Source organism: Coloeus monedula (assembly GCF_965178545.1).
Source record: "Coloeus monedula genome assembly, chromosome: 3".
In the NCBI taxonomy this organism is placed as follows: Eukaryota; Metazoa; Chordata; class Aves; order Passeriformes; family Corvidae; genus Coloeus; species Coloeus monedula.
Window position 1 is genome coordinate 17,634,508 of NC_138783.1, and position 24,095 is coordinate 17,658,602.

At 38.1% G+C, this 24,095-nt stretch overlaps 1 protein-coding gene across 1 annotated transcript; it reads right to left on the reverse strand.

Moving 5' to 3' along the window:
• Positions 1-972: 972 nt before the first annotated feature.
• On the reverse strand, positions 973-23,070 carry LOC309570653 (suppressor of tumorigenicity 14 protein-like; the record flags this gene model as incomplete). Its single annotated transcript, XM_082277632.1, has 17 exons — positions 973-1,131; positions 3,733-3,869; positions 5,094-5,365; positions 6,080-6,263; positions 6,831-6,950; positions 7,982-8,089; positions 12,447-12,580; positions 13,275-13,387; positions 14,293-14,390; positions 15,691-15,830; positions 18,535-18,751; positions 19,520-19,558; positions 19,655-19,833; positions 20,802-20,869; positions 21,728-21,852; positions 22,502-22,670; positions 22,993-23,070. 17 exons carry the CDS (start codon positions 23,068-23,070, stop codon positions 973-975), a joined length of 2,340 nt encoding a protein of 779 aa, XP_082133758.1.
• Between the last annotated feature and the right edge of the window lie 1,025 nt (positions 23,071-24,095).

A 24,095-nucleotide genomic window follows, 5' to 3' on the forward strand; every position in this document is an offset into this window, starting at 1 on the left:
CCATTTTCCTTTTATGTCCATTTCAATTTAGTGTGGCCTTGTGGGCACAGCCCAGAAAGATACACAACAACAACAAAAAAAATTCCTGAGCCTGAATCTCTGCTTACTGTGGACCAAGGACAGCAGGAAAAACAATCCTAACGTACCAGGAACATGCTAAAAATTCACACTGCATGCCAGAGCCAAAGCTGGAGAAATATACCTGTAACATATTGCAAACATTAGACTCTACAGTTAGTTCAAATTCTAAAGAGACTGTAAGAAAGCATTAAAGTTTCCTTTTGTTTATTGAATTACAACACGTTAATTCCTTCCTTTTTTTTAGACATCATCCCAAAGAACCTAAATTATGCTTTTCCAGTTCTTTAATGAAAATTTCTTGCATCCTGACATTTTTGAGCTACATATCTGGTATTTTTAAGAAAACACCGTAGAGATCCCAAAAGTTAAAGCCCAGAAAGTAAAAGTCATGCAGTGGCATGTAACTAGAATGAATTAATCTCAGCTTTTTACACAATACACTATTCATTTTTTTGAGAACTATGAAATAATTATTTGTGTTTAGAATCCTGTAACATCCCTAAGGAGTTGAATATATATGGCATGTGGTCATTTTTATCCAGATATGCACATGTGGAAACAAATATAGATAACAAGGGACAAGGAAGGAGAGGAGAAGGTTTATGAATGAGGTGTGGCTGGATTTTTGTTACAGGTTCTAATCCATTTTATCTTGTTTTTAAGGCAGTGCTGTTTCTGCAAATGGGCCTAAGGAAGATGAATCCATAAGGAATCTGAAGTTCCTCTGAGACTGAACAATTTTTGCTAGGTGAACCGCAAATGATAGTTTCTTCATTAAAAGTGTATCTTTCACAAAGAACAGTCAATGGCATTTTCATGTTGTATCATCAAATTGACTACAGTAGGAAGCAGCTTTCACAAAGAGATGATCTGCATTTTCTCCTTGGCTCATCAGTTTGCATTCTGACGGATCCAGTCATAAAGTGCTGTCACCTTGGTGTACACACCAGGACGATTGCGCCGAGCACACCCTTCACCCCAGCTCACAATGCCAGCAAGGTACCATCTATTGCCCTTCCCTGTGCAGGCCAAGGGACCTCCAGAATCTCCCTAAAATGAAGGAAGTCCAGCCATTAGTGCATGCACACAGAGCACTGTAATAAAAAATAGGTTATTTAAGAACAGTAAATACCTGCCCCTCTTTTTCTCAAATTAAAACTTAGTATTAGAATCTTATTTCTTCTTATAATGTACCCAGACAGATGTTAAATTTATTCAATTATTTTAACTTATGTATGTAGCACCCTAGTCAGTATAAAGCCAATGGGAAGAAACAGTTTATAAAATTACTCCTTGATAATGTCCCATTACAGGATTCATAGAATAACTCACCAAAGCCCAAATAGGGAGAGAAGAACACAGGGATGGAAATGGGGAATTCTACTACAATTTGAACGTAAATTGTTCACAGGTTGAAGGCAGATTTCTCAGACTGTATGTTAAATAGGAACAGAAGGATACCACACACCCCCAATCAAAAACAGCCAACAAACCAAAACAAACCCAAACCCAACAAACAAGTCAGGCACAATTAAGTATTATCAGCAGTTTTATAATCGAGAACGAGTATACAGCAGACTACTTTGGAGAGGTAGAAGAATGAACAAAGACTAAGGAATATGCAAATAAGAACTGGCTTCTCAAATGGAACATGCAGGTTTGCACAGCAGTGTAGAAAAACAAAAATTCCCATTAAATTCAGTTCACAGGATCAAAATGCATTTGGGCTCATCAATGCTTTTTCGCCCTTCACTGCTTTAACCTTGTATGTCTTCTGTGAACTGGTCTGTTCACAGAGCTCTGGGCAGCTACAGGGCAGCTCCTCCCTGCAGCTGTTCCTAATGCACACAAGGAAGTCAGCAGCCTCTAAATTGACCCTGGGGTTTGTCTGAGCCCTCAGCTGGAGCCAAAACATGTAAGAGGTCAGGGGAAAGCCATGTACTGAGAGAAGAGTAATAACAGAAAGTCTTCATCACCCAACCGAACAAAATTATGTATTATGGTGATACAAAATTATCTAAAGATAAGAGAAGAAGCCAGAGCTCTTCCTCTCTCTCAGGCTGCTGTCACACTAGAAATTTTGATAATCCAAGAGACTGATGTCAAAGTGACTTGAGAAAGGAGGCTGTGTAGTCCAGCCAATTACTCAGCCAGTTCTGAAAGATGAAAGGGGCTGTATGCCAGTGGGGAGAGGAAGGATCCTAAGCAGAGGAACCAAGATCAAAGAATATCCTAGAGTGATAAAAAACAGTCTGAACAGGTAAATGTTTTATTTCTCGTGTATAAGATCCCCTAAAGATGAAAGGTATTTGGAAGCTTCACATAACTTGTGCAACACATGCACCGCTTACATGTCCAGGAAAAAGTGGAACAAAACAGGATGCTCACAAGCCTGAAAGCATAGTAAAGGGGGTTTAGGGTGCTGTGGGGGTTTCCTGAACTCCCAATGTCATTCCTCTCTAGCACTGTGCAGGAAATACATACTATATATTATATAATACATATACTAGTTACAGAAAGCAAAAAAACCCAAACCAAAACAAAGATGCTCCCCAGACTAAGAACTTAGAGACCCAGAGGTACAACATACTAGAACTCAAACACAGCAACTCATGCTGGAAACTGGCCAGTATGATGTATAGCTGAATTGGTTAAAAATGCCCATCTGAAAATTCAAGGCCATTTCATAAGCAACACATTTTTTGGAGGAACATCACCCCTCTAAATTAACATATTTTAGCAAAACAATTCCAAGGTCAAAGTTTGCAGACAAACTCTACATAATGTTAATAAAAATAATAATTAATTTAATTAGATCTTAGAGACCACAAAAAATTTCTACAAATAGTCTATTGTGTTAAAAACATTTGACCCATCATGAGCTACAACCTTGCAAAAGTTATCCTATTGCATTAAAATAATCAAGTTTATATATTACACAAAAATTGTACCAAATTACCTCAGTCTAATAGTCAGTAACAGATTTCTATCCCCTTTACATGGTAGCTGGTATAAAAAACATATTTATAAAGTTGATATTAATCATCAGAAGTTTGAACACCAATGAAGTACACAACTAGTCTAATAACTAAGAAGGAGAAAGAAGGCAGAGTCAGGACAGGTGAAGTACGGCCAAAAAGCAGTTTCTGATTGTGTGTGTAAACAAGTTGGGTTTTATAACTTACGCTACTGTGATGTAGTCACAACTTGTAATTATACACATGAATGAATGTTTGAAATTATAAAGCACCATTGCAGCTGCCGTTCCCAAACTTAGTTTAGCTTTTCCTTTTGTATTTCTTTGCCACTGTAACAATACATTACTCATCATACTTTTACAGTATTTTAGCAATTCCATACCCAGAGATTAAAAAAGATAAAAAGAAATTAATACAAATAATATAATTCACAGATGGACCCATCTTGATTCCTTTTATCTTTATACTTTTGTTCTCTTGTATGAAATATAAATGTTGAAGATGAAAAAGAATTCTTCTTTTACCCCTTGTCTTTGCAAAATGATATTTCTCAAGAGAGTCAGAGATTATCTGTGACAAATTTTCTTCCTTATTTTGGTGGGCTTTTTGTTGCCATGTTAAATTAACCATATACTCACACTCAAGACATCTCATTGTACAAGTTCCAGATTACCTGGCATGCATCAACGCCACCATTAAGATTCCCAGCACACAGCATACGTGAAGTAATAAGATCATCGTAGAGCTTGTTGCAAACACTTTGGTTAATCATTCTCACTCGAGCTTCCTGCAGTGTTTTGGCAAGATGACCTAGAAAAAAATACAAATTGTATTGCAGAGGTTAAGGTGGCACAAATTTCTTATAGAGATACCAATTATCAAAACAAAGGAGAATTGCTTCAAACTCAAAATCTACCCAGCTAATGACAGCAGAGTAATTCCCTTCCCTTCAAATGGTGCCTGCCCTAGTTTTTGAAAGCTGTTGTCCACACTACCCTATAGCCATAGAGGTTCCAATGCACCACCTTTTCATTTCCCTGAACTTCATCCTTATGACCTTATTCTGCCAAAAAGTAGTAAAAGTGCCACGCAAATTGTAAGATAAGACTGCACACAGGTGACTAACTGTAAATGACATTTCAAATTATGCCTGGAGCTTTCTGTTACTATTTACACCATGGTTGTGCTCCAAACAACATCCAAGTCCTACAAAATGCAATTTCTATATTGTTTTCCACCCTTTCAGTTCTAGGGAAGAAACTGAGGAATAAAGCTGAGCGGGGAAAAACAAATAATTAAAAAACCCCCCCCACGTCTGTAATTCACAAATGATGCTAAGAGCTTAATTCTGTACTATGGTATTGACATGAGGTGCCCTTGTGAGCTAAAAATATCCTGACACCTCTGATGTGCTGAGACGCTCTCCAAGCCCAGGTTTCAAGCTGTTTAATGATGAGACAGGGCAAAGATCTCACAGACTCCCCTGCCACCCCTCTTCAACTCAGCGTGCTTTTTCCTGCCTCTCCACTGCAGCTGGCTGCTCCAAGCTACACAGAGGCAGAACTCTTTGTGATGCATACTTTAAACTGCCTTTGGTTAAGACAGAGGAAATGAAAAATCCTCCACAATTTTTTTTGCAATTATTGCTACTTATGGCTCCATATTGTCAATCAATCTTAGAAACAAATTCTTTCTCTGCAATAGTTGCAAGTCACTGATCTCTTTACTTGCAAGTTTCTATTCACCAGATAAAATGAGTCATGAGCATGAAAATGGGCACATTTTCGTAAATCTATAATATTTTACTTTTCAATGATCTATGACACCCAAGTATGCATTTTGTCACTTACCACCTGCCACCCAAGCAACTATTCAGAATTCACAGGCTGTAGCTAAGGAGATTTTTTCTGGCTTTTTACAGACACACTAAGTAAACCACATGGGGTAATTTTTGCTTACAAGTATAAATATTTCATTGTTAGAGTTTAAAACTAAGCCAAACTTTCAAAAAGTATATCCAGGAAATGAACATACTATTTTCTTTTATGGCTCCCCAGCCAGTTACATAGCAGACAGTTCCATAAAGAAATACTCTAGAGGTGCTGGGTAAACAAATGGGCTGTACCAGCTCACTGAAGAGTACAGGCGTCTCCATTTCCAACAGGGCAATGTCATAGTCTGAGATAGATTGGTCATACTGTGGGTGGACAATAATCCTTTTGATTGATCTCATAGCTACACGATTGTTCTTTTCATTAATAGTATGTGAGCCCATATACGCCCTCCATTGCATCGGAACAGAGTATCTGTAAAAAAAATGTTTTTAGAACGTCCCATTGGAAAGCAATGCAGTGTTAGTTCACTCCATTTTAACTACCTTTCAGTATTTGAGGACATTCATCAAAACCAAAGTTCATGGAATAGAATATGACTTCAGAAGATGGGTGCACTCTAGTCTCTGTCTGCTAAAACATTAAGTAATGTTTTTACTTGCTATTTTGAAAATATTTAATTTCTTGGAGCTATAAGACCAATTCCTTGCTATGCATCAGGACTTGGAACTCACAAAAGCAAATTATTAAACTCTGTCTCCTCCTTACCACATGTAGGAGGTACGCATTTTCAATTTACACTACCTAACTGAACATTAGTGGGTTTTCACTCCATTGATCAATAAATAGGACCTGTCTTGGGAAAAAAAAAGGCCATAGCTTCTACTCAGAAAATCCCTGCCTTTTGAAAAGAAGGGGGGGAAAAAGAATTGTGTTTACCCTAAATCTAAAAGAGCAGTGTTCTATCATGTAGGATTCACTGGCAATGGAAACAAAAGAATAACTTCAAAAACTTAAGCGTTTTGAAGCCAGAAGACAACACCGAGTGTTTATGTAGTGAGGTCATGTAACAAAGTTATAGCCTGGATCAACTTATCTAGACAAGGAATAGCTTCTACAAATCATTGAAAGCAACTTTATAAGGTTATTAAACTGCAAATACTCTACAACAGTATAATTTCTTCATACCTCACAGAATCAGAATCCAGGAAGCAATGGGCAGCAGATATGAGCCACCTGTTGGAAATCACAGATGCACCACACACGTGGCCATGTGCTCCCATCTGTAAACTTGCTTGCCAAGGCCACTTTTCAGATCTTGCATCTTCACCTCCAACAATTCGGTTTTTCTTAAGCTGGTGTCTTCCACAAGCTAATAGAAATAATTTAATAAATTAGTAAAAAGCCCACCAGTTAATTCACTTTGTCATGCTTGACACAAACTTTTACCCTTAGACCTTACTGTGCAATTGGTAGAAAAGTGAGTACTTGCCCATTTTCACTCAATGGGCAGGTCAGATATAAAACAATCATTGCCTATCCTCCCATGCAGCTTTGTAAAGAGTTGAATAACTCAAAAGGAGATTAAGCACAATTCTAAAGTTCATTTGAATAATTCTCATATCTTTTCCCTCCTTACAAACACAGCTCCTTGACTGCATTTCATTCAGCTCAAAAAAGCAGCAAGACCTACCTGCTTATCCTGGAAGTGCATTGCTTGAAGTAAGTCATCATAGACAGAATGGATGAGTTGATTTAAAAGAAACAGTGCAGAATTCAAGACAGACATTTGCATACAGATGTTACCAGGAAATTCATTTTTTAAAATTCATATTTGATTTAGTCAATTTTTAATCCAATAATGCTTAATAATAACAACACAAATTGCTGACTTAGTTTCCCAAGTAATTAACAAATTTTAAAATAAATGTTACCACACCACAGTTCATTTCATCAGATCCATCTGTACAGTCTCTTTTCCCATCACACTCAGGATTTGGTTTCAGCAGGCATTTTCCATTGAGGCATTTGTATGCATAAGGGGAGCAACTTTTGTAGGCTGAATTGAGAGAGAGTAGATAGTGTCACATGTTTGGAGTCATGCTTTCAAATTATTAACAAAACCTTTCATGTTCAACAAGTTGTTCAAAGCTACACGTTCTAGCCTGCTTGAAGTAGTAGTCTGTACTGCTGTACACCGGTCCCTCTGTGAAGAGGGGACCGGGGAATGATCCAATCTAATTAATGATCACACTAATTTCAGTCTCCACTATTCCTGGGGAAAACAAAGAGTCTCCAACTGTCCACTCTCCCATTTTACATAACTCTAAACTGAGTAAGCGAGGCTTGTCAGATCTGTTCACCAGCACTACTGGCATTACAAATCATAAATCTTCACAGCATCTTTTCATTTTCAAGTGAACTTAAGAAAACTGTGGAAGAGCTTTATACCTCTCCAATAAATTTCTGACTAAGGATTATCACAGTTTACTATGTGAGAATCCTGATAGATCTCAGCAATTGGCTTCCATTACTAGTATTCTTATTACCAGTTGTTTACACAGACCTCGAAACAGTGGGAGGTAGGTTTACTTCAACAAAGACATACTCTTGGCTACCTCAAGGACTCAAGATTGAAAGCAAGACAAAAATTATATCAGCAAAATGCAGCAAGTCACTAGGGAGCCATTGGTAGTACCAGCAAAGCCCACAACCATTGTGGATCTACAGTAAAAAGACCATCAATGTGGCAAAGTCCCCAGCCTACTATGTCTCTCTTCCTTAAATTATGTGGTACTGATCCAACAGCATTTGGGGAAAAATTACTCTTCCAACAGGATCACCAGCAAATTGTGGTTTGGTTTCTTAACTAAAATCCCTGCTATCTTGGATTTTCCTTCATTAATTGTCTTAACTGTCCCCAAACCTATTTTTTTATTTTGCGTGTTTTGTGTTCACTGTTATGAAACTTTTACTTTGTGCCACAAAGAAAAAAATATCTAGGAACAACATATTTAACCATTAAAATATGCATATTCCTGCTTCTGCCTTCCACCATCTTTTGGAAAGTAGCTATAAATACATACTTACAGCAGTTGTTTTCATCACTGTCCTGCCCACACCTGCCATCATCTTTACAAGGCTTATAGTGATGTTTACAGTTCCCATCACCACAGTTCAATTGTTCTAGATAACAACCTGAATAAAAATGGTCTGTAAATTTATAATACAAGTAGCAGACAACAGCCACATGCTACACAGACTCCCTATCAGAGGTTCCCTGGATGTTGCTGTGCCATTTCTGTCAGATATTTATCTACCTTGGTTCTGATAGCATCCAGTGACAGAGAGACTTGTGCTGTAATCTCTGGCCTTGGATTACCTTCTGGTCACTCCTTCTGGCATCTTTTGAATGTTCCCTATCTTCTTTGAAATGCAGTGCCTAATTTAGGTACAGTACTCTACCTGAAGCCTTCCCACTGGTGACTGGAAAGGTATTTTCAAATTCCTGTTTTACATCCTAATGTGACACTTAAAAAACCCCCAGAACAAAGACAACCAACCAATGAAACACCAAATACAAACAAAACTCACAGAGTATTTTGTGACTTTGACTCACAAGTCAGCTTTTGAACAACAATCATGCCCCCCATCTTTTAGCAAAAAAGCAACATAGGCAATCCCCATGTCCATTTAATTACCTACATTCAGATCTTCAAGGAATCACAGAATATTCTGAGTTGGAAGGGACCCACAGGGATCAACTTCATAGTCCAACTCTTGGCCCTGCACAGCACCATCCCCAAGAGTCCCATCCTGTGCCTGAGAGCATTGTCCAAATGCTGCTTGAACCCTGGTAGCCTTTGTGCTGTGACCACTGCCCTGGGGAGCCTGTTCTAGTCACCAATCACCCTCTGGGTTGAAGAACATTTTCCTAATATCCAACCTAATCCTCCTCTGATACAACTTCAGACCATTCCCTCAGGACTGTCACTGGTCACCAGAGAGCAGAGATCTCTGGTGTCTGAGATCAGTGCCTGCCCCTCCTCTTCCCCTCACAAGGAAGTTGTAACTGCAATGAGCCTCAGCCTCCTCTTCTCCAGGCTGAACAGACCAAGTGACCTCAGCTGTTTCCTTGTACAGCTTCCCCTCAAGGCCCTTCACCATCTTTCGTTACCCTCCTTTGGACACTCTCTAATAGATTAATATTTTTTATACTGTGGCACCCAAAACTGCCCTTAGCACTTGAGGTGAGGCTGCTCCAGTGCAGAGCAGAGCAGGACAATCCCCTCCCTTGCCTGGCTGGCAATGCTGGGCCTGATGCCCCCCCAGGACACCATTGACCCTCGTGGCTGCCAGGGCATTGCTGACTCATATTCTTGTCTTTATTTTTCTCCATATATATTCTACAGCTTCTCAGGACCACTTACAAATACATCCCTCTTAAACACTTCCATCTTTCTATTGTGTAACAGTTTTCCTATTTCATAAGAATCTACGCTAATCCATCATTTAGACCGTGAACAAAAATTATGTGACATTCCATAACAATATTGGCAGAATGACATTAAAAATATCCTTCCTCTTTGGTAATGAGTCTTGACTACTCGTTCTGTGGACACAGTTTCCTGTATTTTTTCTCCCCACATTTTCTTTACTTACTGATAAGCTTGTCACACAAGACCGTGTCAAAGTACAAATTCTCTATTTATCCTCTCACAGCAGGGAACTAAAACAAAATTTTAAATCTCCATGCTGGTTTTAATATTCTCTTCACTATTTACAAATAGCTTACTTTGGCTACTTCTTGTGCATTATTTTTTTCCTTTGGAAGATTAACTTATAAAGATTGGTGTAAAATTCCCTCTCGATTTTGCTGTTCTCCCACTCTTTAAAGGGACACATTACACAGCCTCTTTTCCAGACTTTTTCATCTTCACCCACATCCTTCATGTGATCTTAAAGATTGCCAGCAGTAGTTTAGAGATAATTTCAGCCAATCTCTCAACTTTCTGGAAAAAGCTCTTTACAGAAATCAACAAACAAGAAATAGTTGCTCTACCCCAATCCAATTAATCACTACCATCTGAGCAGCCTTTCCAGCATTCAGACTGATTTCTTGAAGGAATGCACATTCTGTCTCTATATCTAAGGACAAGCTAGAAAAATGAGAAATCGATGACACTAGAATTATCGATACAGTCTAAATACAGTAATGCAGGACTCTACCATGAAGAAATATTAAAATGGCCATTAAAAATTAAAGCTAGTGTCCTTTGTAAAATAAATTGAATATTAAAAAAGAAATAATATCTTATTTGGCACAATCTGTCAAAGATTTTTATCAAGCAGTCTGAATTAAATGAGTCAATATTCACCTAAATAGACTTAGCCAATTAAATACCCATTAATTGCCGCTAAGGGTTGAAAGTCATTCACCACAGATACAGAAGTACTGATAGGTAGCACTTCTTTAATTTGTTAAGGTAATGCATTTTGTACGGCAGCAGCTAAGGAGAAGGAAAATAAAATCAAAACTAGGCATTTTCTTTAGTATTACAAATACATATTTCCTGATATTAATATTTTGTAGAAATTGATCTCTGTGTTGCTACGCTCAATGTCTGATGCAAATAAGTGCTTTATCAAACATTTCCCAATAATCTTGCAATCTCATAATGAAACAGCCTTTGACCAAGAATTTCTTTCACATTCACATAAACTAACTACTAGTATAGATGGTAAGTTGTTTCTTTCCAATATATAAAAAATATTTGTTCTCCTTCACTCTTTCAGATGTGCAAGAAAAAAAAAACTCTGAAAGAATAAGTAGACCAAACCACTCCTCTGCCTGCCCAAGTCAAATTAAATGAAACTTTCTCCCATTTAGCACCATAGGCAAATTAAGAGCTGCATCAGATTGAGAGACCATTTGTCCCACACTTGTTTAGTCAGTTCCAGTCAGGAGTAATTTAGTCCTGTTCACTGCCTTGCATGTGATGTCAGTGGGAGGAAAGCACACATTACACAGCCAGCAAGAGCTCAAAGCAGTAGCGTCTCCATTTTCTTGTCACCTCTCCCTGAAATTATTCAGCTGATGGCTGGCATTTGCTTTCCAGGTCAGCTCAGAGCAGTGCTTGTGATTTTTAGTAACTGTGCTTTGATAGGCACCCAGCAGTGGGAAGAAACTAATCTCAGGTGGGTGACTGCAGGTACTAAAGATGTGGGAGAACATGAATTTATTTTTTTCCTTCTCCTGTTACTACTGCTACGGGCAAGGCTGATATAGGCCAGTGCTCTCAATCCATGCTGGTATCTCAGACGTCCTTCCACAAACTACTGCATCAACTTGATACTGACACATCACAGCTATTCCACTCCTCCTGAGTCTTTATACAGAGCCTTATGATTGTGACTAAGAATTGATTAAATAACTTTGAGCCATCTGCTTGCTGGCTCAGTGCTAGAAGCAGAGCACACAGATACACACAATCAAGACTGGGGATTTTCTCTGTTAAAAAAGGTATTCTTGGGCTTAGACTCTTTTTAGCCATTTTTGAGGCAGTAACCAGAGTAACCACAGAACTCAGAATTGTTGGTAACTTTTTCTAGTAGAAAGAGACACACATTGGTGGAAGAAGAAATCCCTGAAAATGTGTGAGTCTTACAGAATGACCGACCACAAAACCTGCCACTTAGAGTGAAAGGCACGAAACAAAAATCTTTACCAGAGACCTTAACACTTAAATGCTTCTATGTCAACAATGAACAGAACTACATTCAGACAAGCAAGCTGAGGATTTGAAGAGGCTTCTCAAAATGAACTGATCTCTTGAAATCACAGAGAACTTTAACTACCTAGACATTATTGGATAAAGAAAATAAAAGGTATTTAAAAAATCAGAAATTGCATCTTTTCTAAGAAATATCACAAGTAAATATGTGTATCTCCTGAAAATTCCTGTTCCACCATCTGGAAGCCCCCCAAAAGCTAACACAGAAGCACATAGACTGGGGAGTTAGGAAAGGTCTAGAAAAAACCCAGACATATTTCTGCAACACCTTCTAGCAAGGGTCCTCTTTGACTGCCAGTAAAACTTAATAGTTTGTCTAAACCTGGAAACTGATCTAGAGCACTGATCTTGAGTTGTGATTTTAAAGAGAAGGCTAAGTATTCATGGTTAACTTTTGCTGGTAGAAGAGCCATGCTTAGAGGACCTCTGCCATTCTATTTTTATGTTGCAGCTTGGCTATTTTAAGGTGTCAGCAAAGTGCCATATAATTAGATCTACAGAAACTGAGAAATTTTACTTTTACTCCCCATTTTACAGAAGTGTTGATAAAAGTTAGAAAATAAGTACTTGCTTCTAAAAGCATCTTACATCTAAGTTTTTACCTCTATTTGTCTAACTAAAGGCATAATAACATTTTACACTTTTGTCTCCTGCAATTAGGTTAAGAAAATAGCCAGGTTGAGTTGTATATGATTGGCCTGTCAAGCAGGGTTTCTCAAAGATTTCTCCTTAAAAATTAAAGTGTGTGCTCAATTACTTACAGTCTGTGTGACTGAAGGCTTTGTATTCAATATAAAACCCTCTGTGGGTGACCAGCTCATCAGAATGGAAGTTGATTGCAACAGAATAGCCATATTCTCTGTTCCTGTTGTTTTCTGAAAGAGCTTTACAGTATCTAGCAAGGCAAAAGTGAGAAATAATAATTTCTAACCAAACTGGCCACTACCATCCAGCTGTGTCTCCTTTTACTGAATAGTGGTGACATCAAAAAGCTTCAAGACAATGCAGTAAGGATCAGCTGTATTTTGGTGTTAAAAACAGTCCAACAGAAGTATTAGAAAGCCTAGTTACAAATTTCTCCCACTCCGCAACTTTTTTGGGACTAGCGGACTTCGAAACAAAATACAGCAAGATGATCGGTGTCAGGATCTACCATATAAACACAAACTGTTTCAAGCATACTTGTTTTCAGATTGCCCATTTGGGTTTGCAAATCCAAAAGCAACAAATCCAGGAAAGAATTAAATAATTCAGCCAAATCCAACAGCTGTTGCTTGTTTCAACGTGCTCCTTCCAAGAGACAAATTTCTCTGAATAGTGTTATTTTTAGTGTTAGCATAACAATTACAATCACTGAAGAGCAAGTGGTAAAGAAAGTGGAACTTCTGATTACGAAACTCTTCACCCACTTCAAGACCACAGCCAGGAATTTACAGTTCAGCTGCAGCTGCATAGAGTCTTGTAGTTTTCTACATGATTACTCTAAGGGGAACAAAAGAAAAAGCAAATGCCTGTAAGAAAAAACCAGGATGCCTAAATGTGCAGAACTTCAAAGTGCAAATTAATATGTCAGAAATGTATATACTCACCTAACTCCATCAATTTCTAACCAGTCTTTATCACATTTACTGGACCCTGGAGACTTTTCTTGAATTTGTATTACAAGGATTTTTAGTGAAAGCTTGTAGCCAGGTAATGGTGCCTAAAAATCAAAATTCATGACATGACACACATTCACAAAATGAAAACAGCCTTTGCTTCCAAGATGGTTTACTTATTATGGGATTGAAAATACTGCATTTCTATAATTGAAATTAGCACCTCTGAAGAAGCAAAAAACTTTGCTAATTTGAACATTTATAGAAGCCTTTTTAGACCCAACTTTGGCTACCCATCTGTGCCAGATGAAGGAGTGTGCAGCCAGCACAAAGTACTGTATCTGAAGTTCCTGCTAAGTTTGTAATGCCATGTGTTCCTGTCCTGCACAGAGGTGTTTTGTTCTACAAGCTGCTAATAATTTTCATTGAGTACATGAAAGGTAGAGAGTTATCAAGTCACATACATAAAAAGTTTCCTTTACCAGGGAAAGTAAAAAAATAGTGAAATGCTGAATGGAGCAATAGACCAACACATTGGGCAGTTGGTAGAAATCATGAGCAGATTTTAAGTCTTGCCAAAGCACTTGCTGGAAATTCAGAGGTGAATTTCTGAGCTAGACAAGGTCCTGCCTCTGCAGAATTCAGGGAAATACAGTGTGGATCCATCATGTGAGGCATGATTTACATGACCATTTTTTCTTTTTGACATAGAAGAAAAGCTCTGATTATTATTAATTTTCTCTGGCTGCTGGGAGTTGTCATCTTACACATTAATTTGTTTCTGTCACGAATAATTCTCAGACTTCTGGAAGTTGGCAATATTTCCCTCTCATAGTTGGCACCTGTACATAGGACAGGAAAGAGATAAGTGACTGAGAAGAAGTCAGGTTCAGTGGTCTCACTAGGTTTCCTCTCCGTTTCACCTGCATCAGAAGGCATTTCTCCCAAATATGTGTCTACATAAGATAAAGAAAAGCCATCAGTACTCAGAAGAGCTCCCAGCACTTACCTTGATGATCCAGGTGCAGTCAATGTTTGGTGGGTAGTAACTTGGGTAATAAGGGGAACTCAGCGTCCCATTCCAGGAAATATAATGACCACCACATACTAGGAAAGAAATACATCAGCAAGGAACACAATTATCTCAACTAGACCAAAGTGCAGAATCTACTTCACTTGCTAGGACCCTTCTCTATGTACAGAGTTAGAAGAATACATTGTGACAGTATTAAACTCACATTTTTCCTGTAGTAACTGAAAATCACTTAACTGCCACCTCCTCATCACACTGAATTTCTCTTATTTTTGGATCAAATTACAACTAAAGGGAAGTAAAAACCACCTCTGACTGAAGATTTTTTTTAAAAAAAGCATTCTTTCATGGTAAGTGAAAGAAGCAACTAAATATGGATGCAACAGACCTCCCCCTTCCAATTTACTTCCAACTTTTCTGTAAGTATTTTCAAAATAAAAAAGCCATCAGCCCAGTGAAGTGAAAACTGATTAATTTCATGTAAACAAGGAAGTTTGTGTGTCAGTTCTCAGTTTGAAAATTCATGCCATATTTGAACAATATCTTTGAGGTTTTATTTTCTACCAAGGACTCTCCTAGACATCCGGTCCTTAGTGCTTTTGGTTCCCTTTAGGTAACACCACGAATGCAAACATGAACATAACAGAAAAAAAGACAAACTTGAAATAAAAAAAAAAAAACTTATGGCAAAACCTGGGCTAAATATAATTTGGAATACCCATCCTCAGAACAATAAAGACATTTTAATTAGTAATGTGCATGGGATAAGTATTTGCATAAGGAGCATGCAGAGAGACATAAGCTGAAATGTGGCAGCTTTGGAGGAGTTTATCCTCTGTGACTTGTTCCACACATTAAAAAAAAGTCACTTGTTTCATTGTCAAAACTCTTTCACTTACACCTTACCAAATAACTGCGGCTAAACTTGACCTTGTGAAACCCCATTATCTTTTTTAAAATTAGTACTGCAGTTTAGCATTACTCAAAATATTTCACCACGCAGCACTCATGTAAAATCCATAGTACTCCATAGGTTTGGAATATACTTCTAAGGTCTGGAACACACTTTCTTTATTCAGTTAACTACACTGAACAATGCTTTCAGAAAAAGGACAAAGGTAAATTAGAAGTGACTGCTCTTGTTTTCCTTTTTCTTTAAACACACATGTCCTAGGTCACAATGTAAGATGTAACCAAAAGCATGTATTCTATTATCATCTTCACAAGCTATTAAAGCAGGTGGGACAGTGTTCATCAACATTCCTGCCCCCCCCCCTCCCCCCCCAATATGTTCAAGGCAGTATCAACTTTTTTAGAGGCAAAACCAGGAATAAGTGTGCTTCCATCAGATGCTTGTTTCTATTAACTACATACTGATTTTAGGAACGGCTTGAAAGTGAGCTTTTAATATGTTGCTTTCTCCTCTTCGGTCCAGTGAGAAGGTAAGCAACATTACATTGCTTGATGAAGTTAAACGCACAACAGAAGGAGTCCAGGCCCCAGGCCCACACCATCTGGAAGGTTACCAAAAAAGTGCATTAAAAAAATAGTTCCAAAACATTTCCCACATTCCTGTCATCTTTGCTGAGAAACTGGCCAGAAGTAACACTGATCAGGACATCTGTGTTTCAGAAGCATTCCTTTGGCTACCCTGTTATTCTTCCACCCAGCTGATAGTACACAGGATGCTAGAGTTTTCTAGCAGTGAGGCTTCGTCACTCTGGGTGTACATCACCATTTTCTTGCTTAACAAGTGCCCTGGAGTTTTCATACCTATAGAAGCATCAGAAAGGCAATGCCAGATTACCTTACTTCAGTGGTGATAGTGGCACTGAGAAGCAGAGGTTAGGCATGAAAAGGCAACAAGTGCCAGTGCAGCAGTGTTGAGCAGCATCTATGCAACAGATGAGCCCAAAACACTTCCAGTCTATCCACGTTCAGCCTGGTTTCGTGTCACAAAAGCTATCACAAAAATGTGAAGCCCCATGCTTGGCAACTATTATTCCTATTGTTCTTTTACTTAATTAATGAGTTAATTTATATCCTGAAGCTTGAAACTTACTTCCACTTGTAATGTGAGATGCTATTTCTTGCATCTGTAAATTCACTCTTATGCTTCATTTTGCAACCCACATCATATTTTGGACTTTTTTCATTTATTTATAACTTGATGATCCTTGTGGGTCACTTCCAACTCAGAATATTCTGTGATATGTGTGAATCTGTGTGTTAAAAATTTCTAACAGGTTTCTCTTTTCTTATGCACAGCAAAAGAAAGCAATTAAGATTAGACCTCACAGTAACACAGTATTTCCATCACAGCCCTGCTTCAAGTTTTAATGTCACTGAGATCCAGCTTGGCAATATTAAAATCAAATTTTTGAACCTTGAATTGAAAGTAGTTGTCTTCTGCTTTAGCACGCTATTCCTTTCACCCATTTGAAGTGAGACACTAGTGAATGAATCCCTGATTTGCCTCTCCTGCAGACATTATTAAATGCTTTATATTATAACAGCTGAAAAAACATTTATAAAATAACAATTTAAGTCCTCTCCATGTTGCCATGTGGAAATATTTCAGCATCTTCATCAACCCGGTCAATAGCCTGGCTTATCTTCTATCTGTACCTTCTGTCACAGTATCATCAGAACACCAAGGCAAGCTATGAGGAGAGTGGTCCACATGAGATGCTTACTCTCACAGTACACCTCACCATCTCAGCTTGAACACTTTAGGATTTGTCACTGAACAGATGTATTACTGCAGTTTACAGAAACTGGTGAGAATCATTTCAGTCAGCATGTGTGACTCCAGACCTAAACATCAGGGAATAATGGCTGCTATAGTTACTGGCTTTCACAGATATCGGACATTCTATTATTATTAGTTCTACTGTATGTGTCTTAGGTATGTCACTAGGCTGCTTTTGACCCAAGCAGAAGACTAATAGACATATGCAAAACAACATATTTTCTAGGGTGGCAGTAAAAGTAACCAAAAAGTCAGCTTTTTTTGAGGTATCATCAGACATAATTTCAGTCGCCACATTCTGGTTTGGTTCTTTAATAGATGGACAACAATGCAAATTCTTAATTTTTTTCCTACAGCTTACTGCATCAGTGTTCTCTGAATGTGTTACATCAGACACCTGTGTTGGTCTTGCTGTCTTCCAGGTGCTTTTGTGCTCATGGCCAGCTCTACATTTGTGGTTCCTAAAAAGCTGAGCCAGTGTTAATAACTCACAATGGAGTAACAGTCACAGCAATAGTCCATAATAAGCAGCAGAACACATGCTGGCCTGCATCAGGAACAGGATTATCCTTGTTAAGCTACAATTTGAGAGTAACTCCTTACAAAAATCTTGTGTCCATTCCATGCCAACAATGGCAATCTGTTATGTCTTGTTGCATAGAGAGAAATGAGTCCATCAATAAAGCTGAAGAGGACCACCTACTCAAGTAGCACTCCTAAGTTAAGTGCATTTCAGATTCCTAGCTGAATCTTCATGCCCAGCTAACCTCTTCCTGAAAGTTCCTAAAAGAAAAAAATTAAATGAAGTTCCCTTCTTGAAACCATCCATCCTCTGATCCTCCAAATTTTTTATTTATTTGGTTGAGGAAGACAGATTCCTTGTGTTCATATACGAAATTTGACTCTGAAAAGTAGGAGCAGTGTAACCAGTCAAATTTAAACATCATCTGAACTCACTTATGCAAATGGACCACGCAGTGACTCTGAGGATGGAGCCTTCCACAGACACAACCCCCCTATTATGAACAGGAATTCACCTGTGACTGGACTGCTATAAAACATATATTTTCTGACAGTAACAGAATACAATATTCTAAAAAAAACTGTACCTTTTTGAGCTGTGAGGGTAATTGTATGAAATGAAACCCATTAAGAATTAGTCATAGTGTAGAATAAACCCCACAGAAATTTATAGCTGGTTACCCAGGGAAGGGGTCATAGCACCAAGCCTGTCAGAGTTCAAAGAACATCTGGACAATGCTCTTAGTCAGATGGTTTAGTTTTAGGTAGTCCTTTGAGGAGCAGGGAATTGGACTTGAAAACCCTTATCACTCCCTTCCAACTTTTTTAGATCTTTTTATTACCCTATACAAGACTTTTAATTGTTTTTCAAATCTCACATTTTATCAATTTCGTACAGTTTCAGAGATTTCCTGTACAGCTCATCTTTGCTCTGCATATCTTACCTGGTAATGATCTTGTTCTGCAGTGGAAGAAGGAAATCATATGCTGATAAGTGGTGTGATGCACAGCTCTCTGGAGTGACACCACGCAAAGCGACAACTACCAGTCTCACCACATAGTTAGAGGGAACTCGCAGCCTCCATTGATAAAAAGACTTTTTGGGATTCATCAGAGTTAGAGTCCTGTTGTTACCTGGCTTGGCATACAGGTCAAAGGATACTGCTGCACAAAAGAATGTAGATCAGTGGATGAAAAACTGTTAGACTGAAAGACAAGTCCTTGGGTGAAATTTCAGACAAGGTAGAAACAATCACCTACCCATGTTTCTTGACTTCTCTAGTCCCTTTTTGCTCTTACATTTACATCTCTATCCCTTTTCCCTACCCAACTGCATCACCTTCTCCTGCTCTGGCCAAGGAAGTACAAAGCCTCACCAGCTCATTGCACATTCCATGAGCAGGAGCTTGTTCAGCCGCAATTGCAACAATCTCTGCTTCACACCTACTGCTTCCTTTGCCATTTTCTCTTTGTCCTTCTCCATGCAACGAGAACACTAAGTACATGAAGACAAATCTCGAGACATGCTTGATATGAAGAAATCAGGCAAAGTGAATTAAAGCTCTGCATTATCTGACTGATAACTAACAACCTATAACCAAAATTATCTAATCACAAGACAAATGATGTATAATTTTTTAGAGGTTTTTTTGTTTGGTTTTTTTTTACAGATGCCAAAAATAGGAGCCACAGCTCACTGCAATTCAGTGGGAACTATTAAATTTCAACCATTCCAGTCAGAACATCAGAATAAAATCTGTAAGGTATTTTCATCCAGCCTTCATTTGAAACACAAGCCATGGAGATTCTGTAGTCTAGTTTAGTTCATAAGCCCTACAGATATAAGAATAACTGGAAAAATGCCATTTTTCTATCACAGGATTCCACTCCCCCCCCTAGTAGTATCACTCGGGATTGAGGCATAATTACCTGATTTTAGCATCACATCATATTCTGTGGAATCTGAAACTGAAATTTAATAACTATCAGCTACACAAGCCAAAGACACCAACTGGAGAAAGAAAAACAGACAGAATAGGTGTTAAGTGACAGGTACATTGTTACCAAAAAGATCCATTGTAACAAGATCAAAATCCTCCTCCCCAGAACTGAACAAGTGAGCTGCTTTTTTATTACAGATTTCTTTTTGTTCCATGGGGGTTAATTTTTTAAGAGAAGCAACCATATCTTGTGGTGCCCAGAATGTATTCCAGAAGTAAGCTCGCAGCCCAGATTGTCCTTCACTGTGAAAGGAAAAAAAGCATCGTAAATACAGTCTAATTACAATTTTGGACGTGGTTTTCCCTGGTCTGCATTTTTGGCTGGCACAGTTTCATAGCCAGTTGAACCTCTGTGCCAATAGTTGCTGCTAAACATGGTGACAAAAAACTTTCTTGTTTAACAATTATTTTTGCTATACAGTAGAAATATTTTTGACATATGGGGCTTAACCAGCTACACACTGAGACTGAAAACCACACCTTGAAATCCTTTATGAAATTGGATGTTACCATCCCTACTATATAATTATACACTTTTAAGATCATGTAACAGCTCCAGACCCACTGTAATTAATATTTTTTTAATGGAAGCTAGCACCATACAACAACAGAATTTTATGCCCATACTTTGATACAGCATTTCACAAAATTTTTGTTGAAATAAACAATCTTTGAGCATACACATACAAGTCATTACTTCAGTGATTCCACCACAATCCTCCTGTTGACATCGCCTGTGTACTGACCCTTCAGGGTTTTCAGATTGCAGTAACCAGGATTGTAGTAACCTGCTGCTCAATGGATTTACATTTCTTACCAGGAGCTCAAATAGAGTGTTTTGCTCCAAATTATACATTTAAGGATTTGTTTTCAGAGGTTAAAAAGGAACTTCATTGGAATGGACAAAACCAAAATAGGATTCTGCAAGTGCTGAATTGTTATTTCCAAAATTAAAAATAGATTAATTAGACAACAAAAGAACCCATGGACTCAGGACCAATTAATCAGACTTCATTTCTCTCACCAATTCTACAGGGCAGGACAGAAGTCACACTATTAGCTTAGCTCATATACTTAAGTGCATTTCTTCATTTTTAATTCTCTTATAGAGATGTGCATGTTATTCCAGATAACTAATTTAAAATACATGAAAGAAAGGACAAACACAGCTAATACTTCAAATTTCTACCATATGCTGAAACAGCACCTACCTGAAAGCAGCCACTACAGACCTCAAGTAGTACTTTCCCAAGAAGGAAGATTCATATGTTTCTGCCAACTGACAATTAAATAGTGGTAAAAGAAAATGTGACATTATATTTTAGTGCCAATATTGTCTCTAATACTATAAAGTGCTTGTCTTTTTCATTCTTTCCCCTTCCTCACCCCTCCACATTACAAGCACTGTCCATCATTTTCACAACATGTATCAAATAAATGTGCATTAAATTCCACAAAAAATTTGCTTCTAAGTCACATCACATTTCAAAACCATTGAGACAGTTCCTGATAGTTAGTAATGAAAAAAGTCTTTATGAATACATTTGTATTTTTGTTTCAGTCTTTAAATTTCCAGTATGATCAACTTGTATTGGCTGTGCACAAAGTAGCTTTGAGTCACCAGATTAGCTCTTTTGGGAAATACAGGCTAACAGAGAACACCTTTGTCTTCCAAAATGCTGTCCACATGTACCTAGGAAGCAGTATTGATCTCACAAATAGAAACTCATAAGAAGGGCAAGCAAGCAAGAAGAAAGCAAGCATTGTTGTGATAAGGAAAATGAAACAAAAAGGTGAAGCATTGAATTGGAGGTAAAATTAAAAAGAAAAACGTATGAAGAAGAGAGTTTGAATAAAGTAAAATAAAACAACACCCACTGTCCTATTTCCTTCAAGACAAGTTATTTTTCCATAACCCTGAAACCTTCTTACCTAGAAAATACTGTCCTTACTGTAAGACACAGCCCCATCTGTGTAGCTACATTTCTAAATCTGAAAACTGCCAAGGCTCTTGCTTTAAACTTATTATTTCAAAGGAAAAAAAGTAAAATATGGCTAACAGGAGTCCTCTCCTCATTCCCAGTCTGATTCTGTATAAATATTTACAAGATATTGCTCTACTTATATGGGAACTTACATAATTTTGGACTGCTTTTGCTTGCAGGAAGAATTTCTGTGATGTTGGATCATTGAGGTCATTTGTATAAGTCAAATTAGGAATTTCTACACTTCCACCAATATAAATAAAGGAAAAAGCTGGAGCTGAGAAAAAAAAAAAAAAAAAGATAAAAAATTAGCACACCTAGTAACGTTACAGGACAAGATGCTTGCAGAAGTATGTGCTTGTCCTTGGCATTTGCAGGTATTAGCTCTTAAAAGGAACATGCAGTAACAGCCAGAGCACTGAGTCAGGCCCACTGACAGAGTAAAGCCCAGCAGGAAAGGAAAGGAAAGAAATAAAGGTTTAGGCAGGCATTTCTACTAGGAAGATTTCATTGTTAAGCTTCCATTTTTTGCAGTGCTCTCCTCCTGAAGAGGCATGGTTTTAATGGCTATGTGGTGACATTTGGGAAAGCACATAAACAATTTAGGTACTCATTCTGTTTTAAAAAGAAGTGAAGAGAAAATAGATAATTCCTATAGGTTCCTGGAAAAGTTAACACTTATCATAATGATAGTATTCATGAGCAGAGACAAAAAAATATTTAGAGATAAAATGCACACTTGCAATATTCTTGTGCAACTACTAATTGCTAGTTACTGTGTATTTTGCTGCTTTAGCAAAGACATTAAGAAGAAAGGAAAGTCAGTAGTTTATATACACATGTTATGTGCTCAGCTGCTTAGTGCAGAGCTCGTCACAGTGCAAAATATCCATCCCACCCAAACCACGCTGGGGAGTAACACTTACAGAGTGAGTAATGCCGGACTAGCACGATTACTGCAACTGTTAAAGAAACTGTAGGTAATATTCCTAGGATCCATCTCCTCCAGAAACACAACTTCATCCATTTGAAGGAACGATACTTTTGGCACAAGTCTTCTTGGTAGGATGAGCAGTAGCAAACCCGCGGACTTTCCTAGAGAAAGACCGTGGAAGGCATCAGTTAGTAGGACAGAAGAGATATTGTATCACATTTTGGTCTATTTACTCTCTTAGTTTTAAAGAGATTAAAACTGAGATAAGATCTTTGATGTTGTCATCTATGTCACACATGAAACCTGCATCTCTCGTGGCTGTTTCCTCCTTCTATGCATTTCAAGCTGTGAGAGCGTGGGGGGGAATTATTATCACTTTAGTTAAGAGTAATTTATGAAGAAACGGGGTCAATGCACACAGGAGTAGACAGAAGTAATTTATTTACTGCATTCCTGCTACAAAGCTTAGCTGGTGGCTCTTACCTGCCCAGCAGTCTGTTCAGAGTCCGGAGCTGTAATGCTGTACACAGAAATCTGGCTGGAGGGAAAAGCCTGGAGCATGATGCCGTGACAAATGCCTTTTGACAAATCTAGCAGCAACCCCCTAAATGAACTTGTTTCTTATATATAACTCAGAATAGCTGCTCTCCCCACCACACACACAGGGCTTCTCTTATTTCACCTTTGCCATACTGCTTGAAGCTGGAGCCAGCTGATCTGCAGTCAAAGATGGTGGGCAGGAAAAGTTACCATCACTGTAACTCTTTGTTTTCCTAACTGGCTAAGTAGGATATGGATCCCATCATTTGAAAATAGATCACTTCTTTCAGAAATACAAGTGTAGGGAAATAATTTATGACACAATGCAAAGGACATGCAATCAATTTACAGATAAAAGGTCCCAGGGCAATATAAATGAGGCAACTTATAATAAACACCCCGTGGAATCCATAGAAATATCCACAAGAGAGGATAAATGCTCAATTCCACATATCACCTTTGTTTTCCAGCTTCAAGATGGTACCACAGAATAAATGTGGTAAATAAATACCAAACCAATTTATGTTCACATTTCCTGTTTGAAAGGAAAAGCAGCTTTAAGTCAGCAAACCAAGTTCAGCATATTCTGCATGTAAAATAAGAAAATCAAGGATGAGTGTGGGGAAATAACATGTGATACATGCTGAGAGAGAGAGAGCACAAAGAACAAAACCTAGAAAAGCAAAATGGGATGAAGAAATCTCAGCCCCAGAAAAATAATACAAAGGGAACAAACAAATCCCAACACAGTTCACACAGAGATTGCAAAAGGGATTAATTGGAAGGCAATCCTCACAGCTCAGAAATTCAAACTACAGCTGCAGACAGATGGCTTTGTTAAAGTCCTCTTTTTTTCAACAGCCTGTCTGCTACACACACAACCTGCTGACTGATACTTTGCCCCTTCCTTCAAGGAAAAGAGAAAAAAACACAGAAAAAGCCTAGAAAAAAGCCTGAGGAAACTAACCCACTTTTGCATAAAAATTGTATCAGGACCTTTCAGTTTTATTTAGGCAAGGACAAGACCATTGCAATAACACACATCA